The 20,228-nt window shown below is 45.1% G+C and overlaps 1 protein-coding gene across 1 annotated transcript in view; it reads left to right on the plus strand.

The window, feature by feature from the left end:
- Positions 1-20,228, plus strand: part of LOC111970732 (helicase ARIP4) — a 28,061-nt gene that overhangs the window by 3,120 nt on the left and 4,713 nt on the right. Inside the window, exons 2-19 of the mRNA XM_023997502.2 lie at positions 2,237-2,415; positions 3,789-4,380; positions 4,632-4,770; positions 8,876-9,242; positions 9,700-9,935; positions 10,361-10,543; positions 10,705-10,838; positions 12,144-12,340; positions 12,760-13,102; positions 13,337-13,514; positions 13,853-14,077; positions 16,095-16,213; positions 16,407-16,531; positions 18,151-18,250; positions 18,652-18,857; positions 19,146-19,321; positions 19,523-19,719; positions 19,950-20,134. Coding sequence (XP_023853270.2) covers positions 2,289-2,415; positions 3,789-4,380; positions 4,632-4,770; positions 8,876-9,242; positions 9,700-9,935; positions 10,361-10,543; positions 10,705-10,838; positions 12,144-12,340; positions 12,760-13,102; positions 13,337-13,514; positions 13,853-14,077; positions 16,095-16,213; positions 16,407-16,531; positions 18,151-18,250; positions 18,652-18,857; positions 19,146-19,321; positions 19,523-19,719; positions 19,950-20,134 — 3,829 coding nt within the window. The 5' untranslated portion in view covers positions 2,237-2,288. The remainder of the gene's footprint in view (positions 1-2,236; positions 2,416-3,788; positions 4,381-4,631; positions 4,771-8,875; positions 9,243-9,699; positions 9,936-10,360; positions 10,544-10,704; positions 10,839-12,143; positions 12,341-12,759; positions 13,103-13,336; positions 13,515-13,852; positions 14,078-16,094; positions 16,214-16,406; positions 16,532-18,150; positions 18,251-18,651; positions 18,858-19,145; positions 19,322-19,522; positions 19,720-19,949; positions 20,135-20,228) is intronic.

Consider the following 20,228-nt stretch of genomic DNA (forward strand, 5'->3'; position numbering starts at 1 on the left):
TGTTTTGGTAAGCAACTCCAGTGTATATTTAGCCTTGTGTTTTAGGTTATTGCCCTGCTGAAAGGTGAATTTGTCTGTTGGAAAGCAGACTGATCAAGGTTTTCCTCAAGGATGTTGCCTGTGCTTAGCTCTATTCCGTTTATTTTTATCCAAAGAAAAACCTCCCTTGTGCTTGCTGATGACAAGCATACCCATAACATGATGCAGCCACCACCAGGCTTGAAAATATGTGGAGTGGTACTCCGTGATGTGTTGTGTTGGATTTGCCCCCCAAACATAACGCTTTGTATTCAGGACATAAAGTTAATTTCTATGCCACATTTTTTGCCTTTTTTTTTTATTGTAGTGCCTTATTGCAAACAGGATGCGTGTTTTGAAATATTTTTATTCTGTACAAGCTTTCTTTTCACTCTGTCATTTAGGTTAGTATTGTGGAGTAACTACAATGTTGTTGGTCAATCCTCAGTTTTCTCCTATCACAGCCATTAAACTCTAACTGTTTTAATAAAGTCACCATTGGCCTCAGTGAAATCCAAGAGCGGTTTCCAGGGTCTGTAGTGAGTTAGGAAGGACGCCTGTATCTTTGTACTGACTGGGTGTATTGCTACACTATCCAAAGTGTAATTAATTGACCTCACCATGCTCAAAGGGATATTCATTTCTGCTTTTTATTTTATTTTTACCCATCTACCAATTGGTGCCCTTCTTTGCGAGGCATTGGATAACCTCCCTGGTTTTGTGGTTGAACCTGTGTTAGAAAGTCACTGCTTGACTGAGGGACCTTACAAATAATTGTATGTGTGGGGTACAGAGATCAGATAGTGTTTAACATGATTTTTGAATGACTATTATTGCACACAGAGTGAGTCCATGCAACTTATGTGACTTGTTAAGCACCTTTTTACTGCTGAACTTATTTAGGCTTGTCATGACGCTGGGTTTGAATACTTATTGCAGTGTTTCCCAAACTCTGTTCACGGGACTCCATGAGGTGCACGTTTTGTTTTTTTCCCGAGCACTACACAGAATATTTAAATATTTAAAGCTTAAAGATGAGTTGATTATTTGAATCAGCTGTGTAGTACTGGGGGCAAAAACCAAAACGTGCACCCTTTGGGCTCCCGAGGACTGAGTTTGGAAACACTAGCTTATTGACTCAAGACATTTCAGCTTTTCCTTTTTAATTCATTTGTAAAAATGTTGAAAAACATAATTCCACTTTGACGTAATRGGGTATTGTGTGTAGGCCAGTGACACAACATCTAAATGTAATCCATTTTAAATTCAGGTTGTAACATAACAAAATGTGGAAAAAGTCAGGAGGTGTGAATTCTTTCTGAAGGCGCTGTAGTTTGCCCGTCAACTCTTATAAACCAAGTATGAGCCTTGCCAAGTTTGCTGCTCCACACATTTATAAGATACATGACATAAAATATCTAATTTCTAGCTTTGCAGCACACTCTGCATCTTTCATTAATAGGAGAACAGTAGACTTAAAGTGCGTGAGAGAATGTCTATCTTGCCTGTGTGGGTGGGATCTGTGACACTCAGACCTGAAACAGTCGTTTCATATTCATCTGAAGGAACAGTGTCTGACCTGCACTGAGACTGTATGTAGGCTTTTGTATGTGAGTGAGGTGAGAGAAAGGGGCAGAGAGACCATGCTCTGTGTGTCTATTGGGTTAGCCTGTTCAAGGGAAGGCACAGCCTGAGTGGCAATGGCCAGTTATGTAACTTAGCTCTTATGTAATTGGCCAGCTCGCTCACACTCTCTCTGTTTCTCGCTCACACACATAAATACACACACACACACACAAGCTCCTTTTACTCTTTTCTCTCTGACTCTTTGAGAATGCAAGCTTTGGAAGAGGGCAGAGTAAAGTGATGACAGTTTATAATTTACTGTATTGTTCTATTGCAAGCACTTCTCTGTCTTAGATGACGAAAGTGAAAATGAAACCATGTGATTGATAATGATCTACTTGCTAATGTGATTTATGTTATCATGCTTTTGTTGTTTTTCCACATTTTCGTTCTGTTTTCTAACCCCCAACAAGACAGCCCACTTCACAACAATGAACTCCACACATTTTGCGAAGCTTAAAGAGAGTTCGCCAAAATTACATATTTGTTTCCTTACCCTGAATTAGCCTAGGTCAACTACCCCTTTAAATGGGGTCTCTGCTTTGTTGTTAGACATAATGGCTAAAGCGATGTGTACTCTATTTGATTGCAGGTACCCCAAGTGAGGATGTGTAGGTAATGCTCTCTGAGCTCTGCGGGACGCCATGTCTGAAGAATCGATCTCAGGAAGTGACCTGGACCCTAGCATTAACAGTGAAGAGGAAGATCTGGAAGAGGAGGAGATTGATGATGATGGTGACAACGATGGGGATGATGAAGATGATGCAGTCGGTGAGTGGCGGGGGGGAATGTGTCAAATCCGTGGAAGTTGCCTCTAGTTTACTACTCACAATTAATACCAGTCAGAACAGAAGACCACATTCTAGAAGTAATTCTAATTCACTTTAAATACTATATTTGTTAAAGGTAGAATAGGTGATACATAAAGTAAACAGCACTTGTCCACTGTTGTTGTGCTGCAGCTACCACGTTGCAGCAGAGCGAACCGTACCCATCCACATGTGCAGATACTCTGTGCGAGTGCATCGTCTTGCATTGCGCTCAATATTCTCAGTTCATCCTGCTGCTCAGGGCAACGTCATATCGCTGAGTCTGTTTTAAAATGGTTGTACAGCAGTCTGACGCAAAATATCTTTATTTAAAATGTGAACTTATGTAGTCAACCAATGAATTACACAGAGTATGTGTCCCCAATGGCACCCTATTCCCTACATTGTGCCTATGGTACCTGGTCAAAAGGAGTGCACTACAGAGGGTATAGAGTGCCATTTGGGACACACAACAGTCAGGTAGTGAGCCAGGCACTTGGAGAGAGTCTTCAGAGGCACCGTGTCCCACATTGTTACAGACGGACTAGTGTCAACAACATGTTAGAACAGACAGAACCACAGGCAGGAGAATGCAGGTTTTGATGAATGCTGCTGGAATGAAACTTCCAGCCTGGAGCTGCCTGCATCTGCTCTGAGCAACGCCTCCAAACTATGTGTTCAATGCCAAGAATGTGAGAGGCTTCCAGGGGTAAGGAACACCAGGCAAGGCCCCACTAAGTCTCACAGCCTGGCTGCCTAGAAGGATGGGAGACTAATGAAGACACTGGATGCGTCCCAAATGGCACCCTATTCTCTTTCTAGTGCTGTACCTTTGAGCAGGGCCCATTGGGCTCTTGTAAAAAGTAGTGCACTATTAAGAGAATAGTTCCATTTGGGACAGAGACATTGTATGTAACATGTCTTACTGGGGTCAGACAGTAACAGCCATGAATGAACCATAGAGAAAATGATTATTTGGCTCATAAAAGAATACAATAGTTAGGATTTAAGGACGATTTCCCAGACACATCATTAAGCCTGATCCTGGACTAAGAATTTTGTTCAATTGAGATTCTCCATTGAAAGTACCCCAGAAACTGATCAACCAATGCTTTGGTAAGGGAAAGGGGGATATCTAGTCAGTTGTACAACTGAATGCATTCAACACCATTCAATATGTCCAATTGTCCAAGGGGAATTGGAGAAAATTCCCAACAAACAATGCTTTCCCAAAAGGGTTTGTCTATTTCTCTAACCCTATTGGCCAGTTTCCCAGACACTGATTTAATAATTAGTTGACTGATTGATGTCATTCTCTGCTCCTCTGTTCCACAGAGCGGCCAGAGAGTGGCCATGGCAGTACAGAGATGGAGACCCAGGGAGGGAGGGACTCYCCCTCAGCTACCTCACCCTCGGAAGAGCCTCCCTCTGGGCCCCCGTCTCAGCCCGCCTCCAGGCCTTCCTCCCAGCCCAACTCGAGACCTGCGTCTCGCTCCCAGCCCCCGTCCCGTCCTGAGAGCCCCAGCCAGGACAAGCCCTCTGTGGACAAAAAGCCCGCCTCCAGGCCTTCCTCCCAGCCCAACTCGAGACCTGCGTCTCGCTCCCAGCCCCCGTCCCGTCCTGAGAGCCCCAGCCAGGACAAGCCCCCTGCGGGCAAAAATAAGAAACCAAGGGCATCCAAGGCTTCAAAGTCCCAGGCCCCTTCGTCCGGTCCTGAGAGCCCCAGCCAGGACAAGCCCTCTGCGGGCAAAAAGAAGAAACCAAGGGCCTCCAAGGCTTCAAAGTCCCAGGCCCCTTCGTCCGGTCCTGAGAGCCCCAGCCAGAACAAGCCCTCTGCGGGCAAAAATAAGAAACCGAGGGCCACCAAGTCTAAGGACCCTAAGCCTGCTAAGACCTCTAAACCAGCACACATGAGGAAGAACATCAGGTATTTGTTTGATAGGGTGGTGCCAATGTATAATGCACCCTCTCTTCTAACCTATCCCCCTCCTCTCCTCTTACCCATCCTCTTTCTCTGGGGAACGTCCTGCTCTGCTGACCCGTCCGTCCTCTACGTCTCGACCGATCCTGCCTCTCCCTGGACGATCCCCCTCTACGCTCTGACTCCGTCCTCATCTCTCTCTTCTGACCTCGGACCCCCTGTGTGGCGCATGCTCCGCCTGGACCCCTCCTCTGTAGACACTTGCCAGTGAGGAACTCTTCCCACCCAGTGCGTCCCGTCATCGATCATTCTGATCGCCAGAGTCCGCCGGGCTCCTCCTGCTGGGCCGTCCCCCATCCTCACGTTGACTCCGGCCTCTCTGCTCCTCTGCACCCGGCACGAACTCTGCTCTACTGACCGCGGCTCCCTCTCCTCTGACGCTCGAGGCGCCCTCTCTCTCTGACCGTCCTCGGACGCGTTTCTACCCGCTGGCCCCTCCCTTCTGACCCGTTCTTTCATCGCCTCCTTCGTTGACCCGGTCCGGTTGATCTCTACCTCTGACCGTCATGCCTGTACCTAGTCTCTTCTAACACGGCTCCTGCTTGTTAATCTGGTGTCGTTTGTGATTGGTCCTCTAAACCTTGTTCCGGCCTCTGTCTGATCAAAGGCGCGAGGATCAGTGAGATTCCTGTCTCTCTCGGTCTTCCTTTAACCTGTGACACCTCGGCTGGCTCTAGCGACTGCGTTAGCTTTAACGCAAGTCTTAACTGTGCTCGATCGTCTGAACAAGTACCTGCCTACTCCCCGCAGTGAACCCCGTGCTGCTGACTCTCCTCCGAAAGGAACTGCTAAGAGCTACCAGATGGAAAGCAGTGAGCCAAGCCGCACCCAGCAGGGGAGTTAGAGAGGCTGGAGGGCGTCTGGAGCGAGCAGGGAGGAAGGAAGCTATGAGCGCACCACGTGTCGACAGAATTGTTCCTCCCCGCAGGTGTAGTTCTACGCCCAAACCACCCTGGACAAAGGAAAATACATTCTGGGGGGGGAGGGGGGGGCTGTCAATGCAAGACACTCTTGACAGAGAAGGTGTCGCTGAGTATGTGTGGTTCATGCGATGAGTAGTGAGATGGAGCGGTGGTGGGCCATTGAATGTGACAGTCAATGTGTGTAGGACTAAGGGAGAAAGTAACCAAACCGAATTGTGCTAGTTAGACAAACTTGTTGCGGCCTGTATTTGCTGCATCAAATCGTTGTAAAGAAGCTAGCTAGCTACAGTAGCCAACTAGCTAGCTAAAGTAGCAAGGCTAATTGAGGCTATTTTGAGGCGTCCTTGTCTACAACAACTCTATTCATATGAAACGGCCTACTTGTTGGTTGATCATTTTAGCCTACGCCTTCTCATTTAGCCAACTTAATTTGGTTATTTAAATTCCATTTACCATTGATTAGAAATCTCCCACTTCACTTGCTACACATGGAGCCTTTGACTGTAGCACCACTTCTACTGGTGCCTCTTTTTTTATGGGGTGCACTCATAAACACTGTCAAACTGTTTTATTAACATTTAGTTGGGGCAGAGGTCTGTGTGGGGTTGTGATTCTGAATGTCTAGATAGCTAGCAAGAAGCTGTAATGTGGGGAATTGTAGGTGGCACTTTTCAGCTAGTTTTATCTTGTTCTAGATACCATGTTTTGACTCATATCACGTCTATGCTAATACGGCAAAACTTCACTAGCTAGCTAACCAACAACTGTAACAATATATTTGAGACAAGTGCTCATTGTGCAAATGTATTTGGGTTTTCAGTAAACATTGGAGACAAAATATAGTTGATATATTGTCGATATATTGTCAACAATCTAAGCCAACCCCGTCTGTTTTGCCCCATAGTTGTGCACATGTCGGTTTTCTTGCGAAACAACCAATGCCTATGTCAAATAGATAATTTTAGTACATTTTAGACAAAGCCCCCCCAAAAAAATGTAATACTTTCTGATGTACTGTGCTCATCCCTTCTCTTTCGATCTTTCACTTATACCCTGACTACACCGCTCACGTCGCGTGCTTGTTGCAAAATAAATGTAGGAATCTATGTTATTCAATTATTGCACCCACACTGCTCGCGCGCGCCAATGAGCGTCTGCGTTGCCAAGGGCTTAAATAGAAGTCATTCTTATTTCTGACGCAGATCGCGCTGCAAGTCCTGCCTCTCCCATCTCTTCATTGGTTTGTAGAAGCAGGTACCCACGTGCCATCTCCTCATTGGTTATAACCACATGAAAGACGAACTGTTGCCGGTTGTCGTGGTAATACTATGAATGTTTAGATGCCAATCACCATATAAGTTAAATGATGAAAAGGCCTGGAAGGAGGAGAGATGACTAGAAACTATTCGGTTGACCGTTTTTATGTGTGGATTAGAGGTTAGACCGATTAATCGGAATGACGATAATTGGGCCGATTTCTAGTTTGCATAACAATCGGAACGGATTTTTGACGCCGAATTTTGCGATTTAATTAAAAAAAATTACACCTTATTTAACTAGGCAAGTCAGTTAAGAAACACATTTTTATTGTCAATGACGGCCTAGGACAGTGGCTAATTGTCTTGTTCAGGGGCAGAACGACAGATTTTTACCTTTGTCAGCTCAGGGATTTAATATGCAACCTACGGTAAACTAGTCCAACGCCTCTAACCACCTGCCTCACGAAGGAGCCTGCCTGTTACGCAAATTGCAGTAAGAAGCCAAGATAAAATTGCTAGCTAGCATTAAACTTATCTTAAAAAACAATCAATCAATCATAATCACTAGTTATAACTACACATGGTATGATCATTACTAGTTTATCTAAGAGTCTCTGCGTTGCATATGATCGATGCGGTGTGCATTCGCGAAAAAGACTGTCGTTTGCTCCAACGTGTAACCTAACCTTAAACATCAATGCCTTTCTTAAAATCAATACACAGAAGTAATATATTTTAAACCTGCATATTAGCTAGAAGAAATCCAGGTTAGCAGGCAATATTAACCAGGTGAAATTTGTCACTTCTCTTCGTTCATTGCAAGCAGAGTCAGGTTATAGCAACAGTTTGGGCCGCCTGGCTCATTGCGAACTAATTTGCCAGAATTTTACGTAATTATAGACATAACATTAGGTTGTGGCAATGTAACAGGATTATTTAGACTTATGGATGCCACCCCGTAGATAAATACGGAACCGTTCCGTATTTCACTGAAAAAGAATAAACGTTTTGTTTTCGAGATGATAGTTTCCGAATTCGACCATATTAATGACCTAAGGCTCGTATTTCTGTGTGTTATTATGTTATAATTAAGTCTATGATTTGATAGAGCAGTCTGACTGAGCGATGGTAGGCAGCAGCAGGCTCGTAAGCATTCATTCAAACAGCACTTTACTGCTTTTGCCAGCAGCTCTTCACAATACTTCAAGCATTGCGCTGTTTTATGACTTCAAGCCTATCAACTCCCGAGATTAGGCTGGTGTAACCAGATGTGAAATGGCTACCTAGTTAGCGGGGTGCGCTCTATACGTTTTTCAAACGTCACTCGCTCTGAAACTGGGAGTAGTTTGTTCCCTTGCTCTGCCATGAGGTAACGCTGGCTTTCGAGGGTGGCTGTTGTCGATTGTGTTCCTGGTTCGAGCCCAGGTAGCGGCGAGGAGAGGGATTGAAGATATACTGTTACACTGGCAATACTAAAGTGCCTATAAGAACATCCAATAGTCAAAGGTATATGAAATACAAATCGTATAGAGAGAAATAGTCCTATAATTCCTATAATAACTAAACCTAAAACTTCTTACCTGGGAATATTGAAGACTCATGTTAAAAGGAACCACCAGCTTTCATATGTTCATGTTCTGACCAAGGAACTTAAACGTTAGCTTTCTTACATGGCACATATTGACTTCTACTTTCTTTTTTTCTCCAACACTTTGTTTTTGCATTATTTAAACCAAATTGAACATGTTTCATTATTTATTTGGGCTACATTCATCTTTATTGATGTATTATATTAAGTTAAAATAAGTGTTCATTCAGTATTGTTGTAATTGTCATTATTACAAATACATTTTTTTTTAAATCGGCCGAATAATCGGTATCTGCTTTTTTTGGTTCTCCAATGTGCATTTCAGATAAAATAACAAGGTCATCTACTCCGACAATTAATCCACACTAGAGGTCGACCGATTATGATTTTCCAACGCCGATACCGATATCGGCATTGGAAAATCATAATCGGTCGACCTCTAGTGTGGATTAATTGTCGGAGTAGAGTACCTTGTGCATTTCAGGTAAAATAACAACCTAATGTTTATATATCAGGTGAAATTAGCTAGCAACAGCAAGGAAGCTAAATAGGACACATTAGCTAGCAAGTGCAAGCTAAATTGCCATAAATGTTTAATGCTTTTCGACCGGTCCCCAAATGAATGTCATTGGTTCAGAGTTTGTTTTGATATTTTAACCTGCGTGTCCTGATCGCGTTTGGTGTGGGGGGACAAAATAAATTTATGCACGATGGCGCACGCATGCAGCCGGTTTGGGTTCCGTGTTACCCGTATCCTGCTCTGCCTGTCTGTGTCTTTCTCTCTTTCTTTCTCTTTCTCTCATTATTCTCTGTGCATTTCCCCCTCTCCTCCAATAGAATCGGTGTTGAGGCCTGGGGAGGAGGATTGTCAAGGTCAGGGGTCGTTAGAGGCTGCTTTCCTAGCCAGGCAGGACGTCATCTGCCTGGACAGCAGTGACAGCAGTGAGGAGGAGGAGAAGCAGGAGGATGTCAAGCCACCAGCTATCCCCATTATCAGACTGGCTATCAGACCCGCTGTCAGACCTGCTATCAGAGACGGTAAGACTGTAGGAGGACTGCTCAAACAAAGGGAACAACCACAACTCTCTGTCTGTGTCACAAATTGAACCCCGAGACCCTATGCACTTGTGGAGATCTGAGACTATTTGATTGGTGTAAGCAATATGGTGTAACTTCCCCATAGCCTATCTATCAGAAGGTAAGGCGGCGCTATTAACATATTTCTTAGACCTGTCCAATCCTCTCAGATCTCCACAAGGGCAAAGAACTTTATAGGTAGAACCTTAAAGTTATAACGTTCCTTGGTTGCACCAACAGGAATATATATACACAGTAATTGGTTAGCTGTCAGGTTACGAACGCTTAATGGCATGAACTATGAATATCAATTTTCCTCTCTCCAGGACCACAGTGGAAAAAGTGTGTTATTTTGTTGTTTTTAACTGTGTCGTTTACCCGAATAATAAATACATCTAATCAATCAAATTCCTCCCAGACGTGATCGAGCTGAGCTCCGGGGACGACGATGCCCTGCAGATCAGCAGTGAGTCGGCCAATGAGGACGAGGACGAAGGTGTGGGGGGCACGGCGGAGAGCAGCGGCGCGCACATCAACGACTCGCTCAACCAACCAGATGCCCAGGGGAGGGTCCTAGTTAATATCAACCACCCCGCAGAGGAGGAAGACCTGTTCCTCGCCCCACAGCTGGCCCGTGCCGTCAAACCTCACCAGGTACGTTAACTAATGCACGTGCGCACACACACACACAGCAGCACCCTGCAGAGGAGGAAGCCTTGCCCCACAGCTGTCCCGCGCTGTCAAACCTCACCAGGTACGTTAACTAACACACACACACACAGACAGCAGCACCCCACAGGGGAGAAAGACCTGTACCTCACCCCACAACTGGCACGTGACGTCAAACCTCACCAGGTACACTAACTCACACACACACACTGCTGCAACATGGGAGATGGTGTCACAAAGGCAGACCGGGTACAAGTAAAAGTGCCTTGACTGCATGCGTTATTTAATTGAGTTCATTCTCTCTTCCTCCATCCCTCATCTCCTTCTCACTCCTTCCCCCACTTACCTCCCCCTCTCTCGCTCCATCTCTTTCCACCCCCTTCTTTCCTTCCTCTCTCCCTCCCTCCCAGGTTGGTGGGATCCGGTTCCTCTATGATAACCTGGTGGAGTCTCTGGAGCGCTATAAGGGCAGCAGCGGGTTTGGCTGTATCCTGGCCCACAGCATGGGTCTGGGCAAGACCCTGCAAGTCATCTCCTTTATAGACATCCTGCTCAGACACACCGGGGCCCACACCGTACTGGCCATCGTCCCTGTGAGTAGACCGTTAAGGAGATGATGAGTGTGTCTCGCTCTCTTCTCTTGCTTTCTGTCTCTATTCTCCCATTGCTCTCTGTTCATCTCCCCTGTGTGTCTCTCTGTGTGTGTGTCTGTCTGTGAGCACAGCTGTGTCTTTATCTCTCTCTTTCTCCCCAGGTGAACACCCTTCAGAACTGGCTGGCGGAGTTTAACCTGTGGCTTCCCACCCAAGAGGCCCTTCCCCCTGATAGTGACCCTGCCATCCTCACAGGACGCACTTTCAGAGTCCACATCCTCAATGACGAGCACAAGTATGTCACATTTTATATTGTAAAGCTGACTAACACACTGCACTGTGTGTGTGTGTGTGTGTGAATGAACACTTATTTTAACTTAATATAATACATCAATAAAATCAATTTAGCCTCAAATAAATAATGAAACATGTTCAATTTGGTTCAAATAATGCAAAAACAAAGTGTTGGAGAAGGTAAAAGTGCAATATGTGCCATGTAAGCAAGCTAATGTTTAAGTTCCTTGCTCAGAACATGAGAACATATGAAAGCTGGTGGTTCCTTTTAACATTAGTCTTCAATATTCCCAGGTAAGAAGTTTTTGGTTGTAGGAATTATAGGACTATTTCTCTCTATACCATTTGTATTTTATTACCCTTTGAATATTGGATGTTCTTATAGGCACTTTAGTATTGCCAGTGTAACAGTATAGCTTCCATCCCTCTCCTCGCTCCTACCTGGGCTCAAACCAGGAACACAACGACAACACCCACCCTCGAAGCAGCGTTACCCATGCAGATCAAGGGGAATAACTACGCCAAGTCTCAGAGCGAGTGACGTTTGAAACGCTATTAGCGCGCACCCCGCTAACTAGCTAGCCATTTCACATCGGTTACACCAGCCTAATCTCGGGAGTTGATAGGCTTGAAGCACAGCGAAGAGCTTCTGGCAAAACGCAGGAAAGTGCTGTTTGAATGAATGCTTACGAGCCTGCTGCTGCCTACCACCGCTCAGTCAGACTGCTCTATCAAATCATAGACTTAGTTATAACATAATAACACACAGAAATACGAGCCTTAGGTCACTAATATGGTAGAATCCGGAAACTATCATCTCGAAAACAAGACGTTTATTCTTTCAGTGAAATACGGAACCGTTCCGTATTTTATCTAACGGGTGGCATCCCTAAGTCTAAATATTGCTGTTACATTGCACAACCTTCAATGTTATGTCATAATTACGTAAAATTCTGGCAAATTAGGCGGCCCAAACTGTTGCATATACACTGACTGCGTGCAATGAACGCAAGAGAAGTGACACAATTTCACCTGGTTAATATTGCCTGCTAACCTGGATTTCTTTTAGCTAAATATGCAGGTTTAAAAAATATATACTTCTGTGTATTGATTTTAAGAAAGGCAATTATGTTTATGGTTAGGTACACATTGGAGCGACGATACGCACAGCATCGATTATATGCAACGCAGGACACGCTAGATAAACTAGTAATCCATGTGTAGTTAACTAGTGATTATGATTAATTGATTGATTGATTGTTTTTTATAAGATAAGTATAATGCTGTGATTGTGTGTGCCCTACAGAACCACGGTGGCTCGGGCTAAGGTAGTGGAGGACTGGTCCAGGGATGGAGGTGTCCTCCTGATGGGGTATGAGATGTACCGCCTGCTGTCCCTGAAGAAGAGCTTTGTGACAGGCAAGAAGAGGAAGTCTAAGAAGCCCCAGGGACCCGTCATCATCGACCTGGACGAAGAGGAGAGGCAGCAGGAGCTCATGAAGGGTAAGGGGTCAGTGGTTAGAGGTCGCTGCAGGGCCCACTATAGGTGTTCTGGGGCCGGAGTAGTAGTAGTTTCAAATTAGGAGTGCTGATCTAGGATCAGGTCCCACATGTCCAGCTAATATTATTTATTGTGATCTGAAATGCAAAACTGACTCTGAGAAGCTTTATGAATATGAGATAATGTATCACCAATATAATGATACAATACTGTAGGCTGACACTGGATGAGTAATGCCTTGGGAAAAAAACGGCATAAATTACAATATTAAAATGCCACGGGTGATGAATTGCAATGACATTCTACTACTAATAATAGATCAGAGAACGTTATTATTTTATCCATTCATCATAATTTTTCTCACACACCTACACACACACACATTCTCCCAACCTGTGTTTTACTCTCTCACTCCTCCTAGGTATGGAGAAGGCCCTGGCCAGACCCGGTCCAGACGTGGTGATCTGTGATGAGGGCCACCGCATTAAGAACTGCCACGCCAGCACCTCGCAGGCCCTGAAAAACATCCGCTCCAGGCGACGTGTGGTCCTCACAGGATACCCCCTCCAGAACAACCTAATAGAGTACTGGTGCATGGTGGACTTTGTCAGGCCTGATTTCCTGGGCACCAGGCAGGAGTTCAGTAACATGTTCGAGAGGCCCATTCTAAACGGGCAGTGTGTGGACAGCACGCCGCAGGATGCCAGGGTGATGAGATATCGAAGTCACGTTCTCCATAGTCTGCTGGAGGGCTTCGTCCAGAGGTGAGTGCAGACTTTTTTTTTTTTATTCACCTACCTCTCCTACCCTTTGCTTTTTATATCGCTCTTTCTGTCTCTCTCACTCTCTCTTTCTCGATTTCTCTATCCTCTCTCTTGTCAAATATGGTTTCTCATCCTAAATCAACCCCTCACTCTTAGCCCCTACTCTCTCCTATAGATCTGTGAAGGATTGGTTAGGTGTATATGCAGTCTGATAATAATCTGTGTCTGTCCCAGGCGAGGCCACGACGTACTGAGGGACCAGCTCCCCTCCAAGGAAGAGCATGTGATCATGGTGCGCCTGTCGCCCCTGCAGAGGGCCCTTTACACTGAGTTTATGAACCGCTTCAGAGAGGCAGGCAACAGCGGCTGGCTGGGCCTCAACCCACTCAAGGCCTTCTGCGTCTGCTGCAAGGTGAGGCTGAGATTGCTGTACTGGTGCTGTGGGATTAGACAGAGACAGACAGGCAGGCAGGCATACCACAGACCACTCAAACTCAACTCTGGACCTCAAAGTCAGTTCCACTGCATTTTTTCAATTAGAGACTGATTTAGTGGGTGCAATTAATTATCAGTTAGAACAGAAAACCAGCAGGCTGCGGACCTCATAGGGTAAGAGTTGAATACCTCTGCCATAGACCATAGTGAAGATAGGGTACTGCTGTGGGTTAGTTAGCATAGCCAGGATATACACCCCGATCTTAACCTGGAATCAGTAACATTATTGAAGTCAGTCCATTGATGTGTGCGTAGATCTGGAACCATCCTGACGTGCTGTACGAGACCCTTCAGAAGGAGAACCTAGCCAACGAGCAGGACCTAGACCTGGATGACATCACGGCGGCCGCCAACCCTCGCTGCCCCGGCGCCAGCCTGAAGGCCAAAGTTGCCGACTCAGCCAACAGCCGGGTCAATGTCGCCCTGCCCCCGCTCAACCCCATCCAGGAGAGAGCCAATCAAGTCATCACCTATGAATGGGTACGTAACGCCACTCTCTCAACCCACAGGCTGGCATGGGTACGTATCACCACAACACCACTCTCGACCCACAGCTGGCTGGGAACTTGTTAGATACTTCTCTTATGTTAGCCTGGGTCTACCCGAAACGGGTAGAAACCTATAGCCTCACCTACCTGACTTTGTCCAATAAGAAATGCTTGTTTTCATGTTCAGTTGCAAAGCATTTTGCTGCGGTATGCACTAATGAATACAACCCTGGTTAAACCAGACTGAATGCTGTTCTCATTATTGCATGAATTTCCACTGTAAGGATTCTGAAGTTGTATTGTAAAACCTAGGGATGTAATGATTCACCGATACGCGTCGTTCCCCGGATTAAATGTTTTAAGATATGAGCGCATTGGTACACGGGACCCCAAACCGATCCAAATGTAGCATTCATAGGTCAGAAAATCAATTCAAACGTTACAAATCGCCTGTTCATAATTTTTTGGGGCTGCTCAAATTACTTTCTTTCTACCTTCAGAAAATACCTCATATTTTGTGACCACTGCTTCCTCTCCTTAAGGGTCGAACTTAGCATGCCATTATGTTGACAGTCATTGATCTACACGTCATTTTGCATKCCAAACAACCCCAGGCAATATTAGTAGCCTAGTCAAACTGCATGCTGTGCGCAACTTTGCGCGCCCACCAACGAGAGGCAGGCCCCGATCTGACACATCTACGTGTCACAGGATAGCATTCAAATGTTTGTAAAATTGCTTGCACAATCTTAGTCTTGATTAGTTGAGTGACAACCGGTGTAATTTGATAGGTTATTTTTATATAATGCGCTTTTGAAAATGGTGTTTGCACAACTCATCTGGCTATTTATGCTGATCAGGGTTTACATTACATCTTATTTCCGTTGTTCAGGTTCACCATCAGCAATAATTGTGCTAGTTTTGCTTGAAGCAATCAGTATATGGTCATTTGTAGATATACAGGGTAAAGTTGATCATTTCATAACGAGGACAGCAATCACTTTTTCTACCCGCACTGCACAGTTGAAGCGGCAGAAGAAGAGAATCTCACTAACCATTTGATTATTAGATGGGGGTGGAATCCAAAGTTGTGCTATATATTCATTAGCTATGTCATAGCTAATTTTTACAGATAAATGTTGATAAATTACTTGCTGTAACACTTTTAATCTGCAAAAATGACATTCATTAGTGGGTGATGGTGGGGGGGAGACAAAATGCAAACATTGCCCCCTAACTGGTAGTGTGTTGGTAGATATCAAGTTTCCCTTATGGCTCAGCTCAGGTGCCTACATCCACCATATACACTAGCCATTTTGAGCCTGTAATTGAACCCACAAATGCTGATGCTCCAGATACTCAACTAGTCTAAAGAAGGCCCGTTTTATTGCTTCTTTAATCAGCAGAACCGTTTTCAGCTGTGCTAACATAATTGCAAAATTATTATCTAATTAATGATCAATTAGCCTTTTAAAATTATAAACTTGTATTAGCTAACACAACGTGCCATTGGAACACAGGAGTGATGGTTGCGGATAGGTTTACAGAGGCCCATTATGTAGATAACACATAAAAAAACAATAGTCGTTTACAACATTAACAATGTCTACGCTGTATTTCTGATCAATTTGATGTTATTTTAATGGACAAAAAAATTGCTTTTCTTTTAAAAACAAGGACATTTCTAAGTGACCCCAAACTTTTGAACAGTATAGTGGATGTAGGCACCTGAGCTGAGCCATAAGGGAAACTGGGCACCACTACCAGTTGGGGGGCAATGTTTGCTTTTTGAATGTGTTTATGAAACAAATGTTAGTGCATCGCATCCAACCATATCTTTTCAAACAAAAAAGTATCGTTCCTGTATCGTATCGGAGCCCATGTATCGAATCATCTTGAAAGGGAAAGATGCACATCTCTAGTAAAACCTAAGACGTCCTCGTTGGTGTGAAAGAATTGCCTTCATTCACCCTTCTCCTGTCCTGTTCCATGTATCTCTGTCACTCCAGGCCAAGGACATCATGAACAACTACCAGACTGGGGTTCTGGAGAACTCTGCCAAGATGCTGCTGCTCTTCCACCTGATCGATGAGAGTGTGAGCAGAGGAGACAAGATCCTGGTCTTCAGGTTGGACCTCTTCCTATATCTGACATGGAACACTTCATCCAAACACTCCCTATGAGCATAGTCATACTTAGACTTCATTGTCCTTAGAGAGACTGGAAATTAGTGTTTTTGCTTTTCACCTGGAAATATCCATGTGATACTAACTGACTTGAATGTATTTTTAATGTGTGTGTGTTTGACATATGTCCATCAGTCAGAGCTTGTCCACCCTGACAGTCATTGAAGGCTTCCTGTCCAGACGGCCATTGCCAGCAGGCCGAGTCTCCCCTGACAACCAAGGCCAGAACCAGACCTGGGTCCGCAATATCAACTACTACAGTGAGTCATCATCCACACAAACACACACACGGCACGACCCTGTTCCCATGGCAACCACTACTACCCAGACCCTGTCGTCATTATTCCCATGGCAACCCTTTGACTCTTCACTTGTGCTAGCTCAGCTGTGATTTGAACCCAGATCCCACTAATGTACTCTGTTGTTCCAGACTATTAGACTAGTTAGCTTGTTTTCACATCCTGTCCTGTGGAATATTTTGGCTTCAATCCACTAACTGAACAAATCTACGTCTCTAATCTCAATCAGTCTTTCTGTGATTCCTCATATCCTATATAGGGATGCACGATATATCGGTGAACATATCGGAATCGGCCGATATTAGCTAAAAATGCGAAACCTCGGTATCAGCCCGATGTCTAGTTTAACGCCGATGTTAAAAACCGATGTCAAATCTACCGTGCATATCTATATAATGTAGGTACATGACGTAATGACGCTATGTAAAATTTTGCGCTACACGTGCAACACAGCATTCCTAACCTGGCCCACACAATGTCTGCTGTGTGGATCAAGCAGTCAACAACTTGAGCAGTCATTTGAAAGAGTAAGAAAATTTCAGGAAGACAACTCAAAGKCGAAATTCATTAAAGCCAAGATAATGGAATTCATTGCCCTTGACAATCAACCATTCTCTGTCGTGGGTGATGTTGGCTTTCACCAACTGGTCGAACACTGGTACATACTACCAAGTGCTCTATTTTTCATAGAAATCCTGGTTGGGAATGAAACGACTGAATAAATGAACAATGAAACAGCACAGCAAGTAAGTGAAAGAAATAGGTTTTGATTATGTTTTACTGGTAATGGGGACATATGTAAWTGTAAACAAAATAACTTTCTGGTGTGTGTGTGTAACCTTTATTTAACTAGGCAAGTCAGTTAAGAACAAATTTTTATTTACAATGACGGCCTGGACGACCCTGGGCCAATTGTGCGCCGCAGTATGGGACTCCCAATCACGGCCGGATGTGATACAGCCTGGATTTGAACCAGGGACTGTTGTTACTCCTCTTGCACTGAGATGCAGTGCCTTTGACCGTCTGCGTCCGTGTGGGTGTGTGTTAACTATTTAACTGTATTAGAATGCTTAAAAGGCAGCTAACATTTTAAATATTGGTATCGTATTGGGGTTTTTTTGCAAGGAAGATATCGGTATCGGCCAAAAATGTCATAGCGGTGACATAGCTATCTCCTCGCCGCCTCCTCAACTGTCCTGTAAGGAAAGGTCCAGGGTCTCCATCAGATCTTCTTCTCCAATGGGTTTGGAAATGGAGGCAATAAGAGACAATGTGAGAAATTGATGAAAGATGAATTAAGAAAGAGCCATGCTTTCTCTCAGCCATTGATCTCTGGGTTAATTATTTAAATATACTGCCCCCTACTGGATTGGCTACCACACTACACTAGATACACAGTGTATGTGTCCCAAATGGCACCATATTCCCTAAATGGTGCACTACTTTTGGCCAGACCCCTATATGAGCCCTGTTCAAAAGTAATGCACTACATAGGGAATAGTGTCATTTGGGACATCACCTATTTGTCTGGAATCGCCCCATGATGCTGATGTAGTGAATGTGTCGGTTGTCTTCCCCAGGGTTGGATGGGAGTACGTCTGCCTCCGAGAGAGAGAAACTCATCAACCAGTTCAACGACCCAGAGAACACCTCCACATGGGTCTTCCTCTTGTCAACAAGGTAATAGACTATACAGACACACTGATACACACACATAGAAATGTAAGTGAAATTGCTGTTGTCTGCCCCTTCTAGTAATTATATTTCTATGCTTATATATTCTTCACTCAAATACACAACAAACGCTGTGTTTACACAGGCAGCCCAATTATGATAATTATTTTCACTAATTGGTCTTTTGAACAATCAGATCAACTCTTTTGTTGGACAAAATATCAGAATTGGGCTGCCTGTGTAAATGCAGCCATATACACTCAATTAGACACACTCGCGCACACAAAGATATTTATTCACACACATTGGATATATTCTCCCTCCCTTTTACATACACTTTGATCAGCCATTCACTTACACAAACACACTTGCGCATGTTGTTAATAAGCCTGGGTTGTGACATGCAGGGCGGGCTGCTTGGGTGTGAACCTAATCGGGGCCAACCGGGTGGTGGTATTTGACGCGTCATGGAACCCGTGTCACGATGCCCAGGCGGTGTGTCGGGTGTACCGTTATGGCCAGAAGAAGCGCTGCCACATCTACCGCCTGGTCTGTGACTTCACCCTGGAGAAGAAGATCTACGACCGGCAGGTCTCCAAGCAGGGCATGTCTGGTAAGACAGAGGGAGGGAGGTTAGGTTGGGAGAGACAGTGGGGGGGTGACGGTGATGATGCTCCTGTGTGTGTGACAGGGCATGTCTGGTAAGAGAGTGTAGTGTGTGTGGTTAAATATATTGAATGTGGGATGGCATGATATTGAAGTTGAAATGCAAATGACTGCATAGTACAGGGGAATCTCAGTGGTCAGTAACACACTGTGATTGGCTATGTCCAGTGGTCAGTAACACACCGTGATTGGCTGTGTCCGAGGTCAGTAACACACTGTGATTGGTTGTGTCCAGACCGCGTGGTGGACGACCTGAACCCGGTACTGACTTTCACCCGCAAGGAGGTGGAGTCGCTGCTGCACTTTGCAGAGGAGGAGCCTGACCCGGCCAAAGCCCCTCTGCAATCTCACGAAGAGATGGAGACGGTCATCAGCCAAGCCTGTCAGATCTACCCCCACCTCATCACTAAGGTACACTCACTCACTCACACACACACAGATACACACTCACACATATACACAGTTTTATAGGTACACTCGGTACTTGATTGGTGTACCTAATAAACTGGCCACTAAATATATATACACACCGTCATGTCATGGATACTGTATTAATATGGTACACACACACACCACCCACACTAACATCCCTGTTGATCTGTACCCCACCAGGAACCCTTCCATCATGAGTCTCTGCTGGTGGACCGGAAGGAGTCCAAGCTTACTAAAGCAGAGAAGAGAGCTGCTAAGAAGAGCTATGAGGACGAGAAGCGTGCCTCTGTGCCCTACTCTCGCCCCTCCTACGCCCACTACTACCCAACCAGCGACCAGACCCTCACCAACATCCCAGCCTTCAACCAGCGCAACTGGCGAGTCGTCCAATGAATTCGTTATCCTACCCCTATCATACAGCATCCCTAACCAATCCTTCAACAGCGCTGTGTAAGCCTGTTAAGCAGGCCTAAACAACAGCCTATCCATACAAATGATCCTTCTAGCCTCCAAACTCAACCATGCCATCTGCAGATATCAGTCTAGAAGACTGTCCCACATCAGACTGTGTAATGATATGATCCTCATGTGTTTTTGAATCCCCTAGGCGTCCCATAGCTCGGGGTGATGAGAAGCCCATGGCCAGCGTCCGGCCCGTCCAGTCCACCCCCATCCCTATGATGCCTCGCATGGCGGGCATGGGCATGGCTGGCTCCAGCTCCGGGGTCAGCTTCCCGGTCAACTACCTGCAGAAGGCCGGTGTTTATGTCCAGAGGATCGTCACTACCACTGGTACAATACATATCCCTGCAGGGACAATAACGTTTTAATTGAATTGGTACTGATAGACACTGATACGCTTGGTACGGGTCCTGTTCATTAGGGC

The sequence above is a fragment of the Salvelinus sp. IW2-2015 genome, linkage group LG11 (assembly GCF_002910315.2).
Source record: "Salvelinus sp. IW2-2015 linkage group LG11, ASM291031v2, whole genome shotgun sequence".
NCBI classification, from domain to species: Eukaryota; Metazoa; Chordata; class Actinopteri; order Salmoniformes; family Salmonidae; genus Salvelinus; species Salvelinus sp. IW2-2015.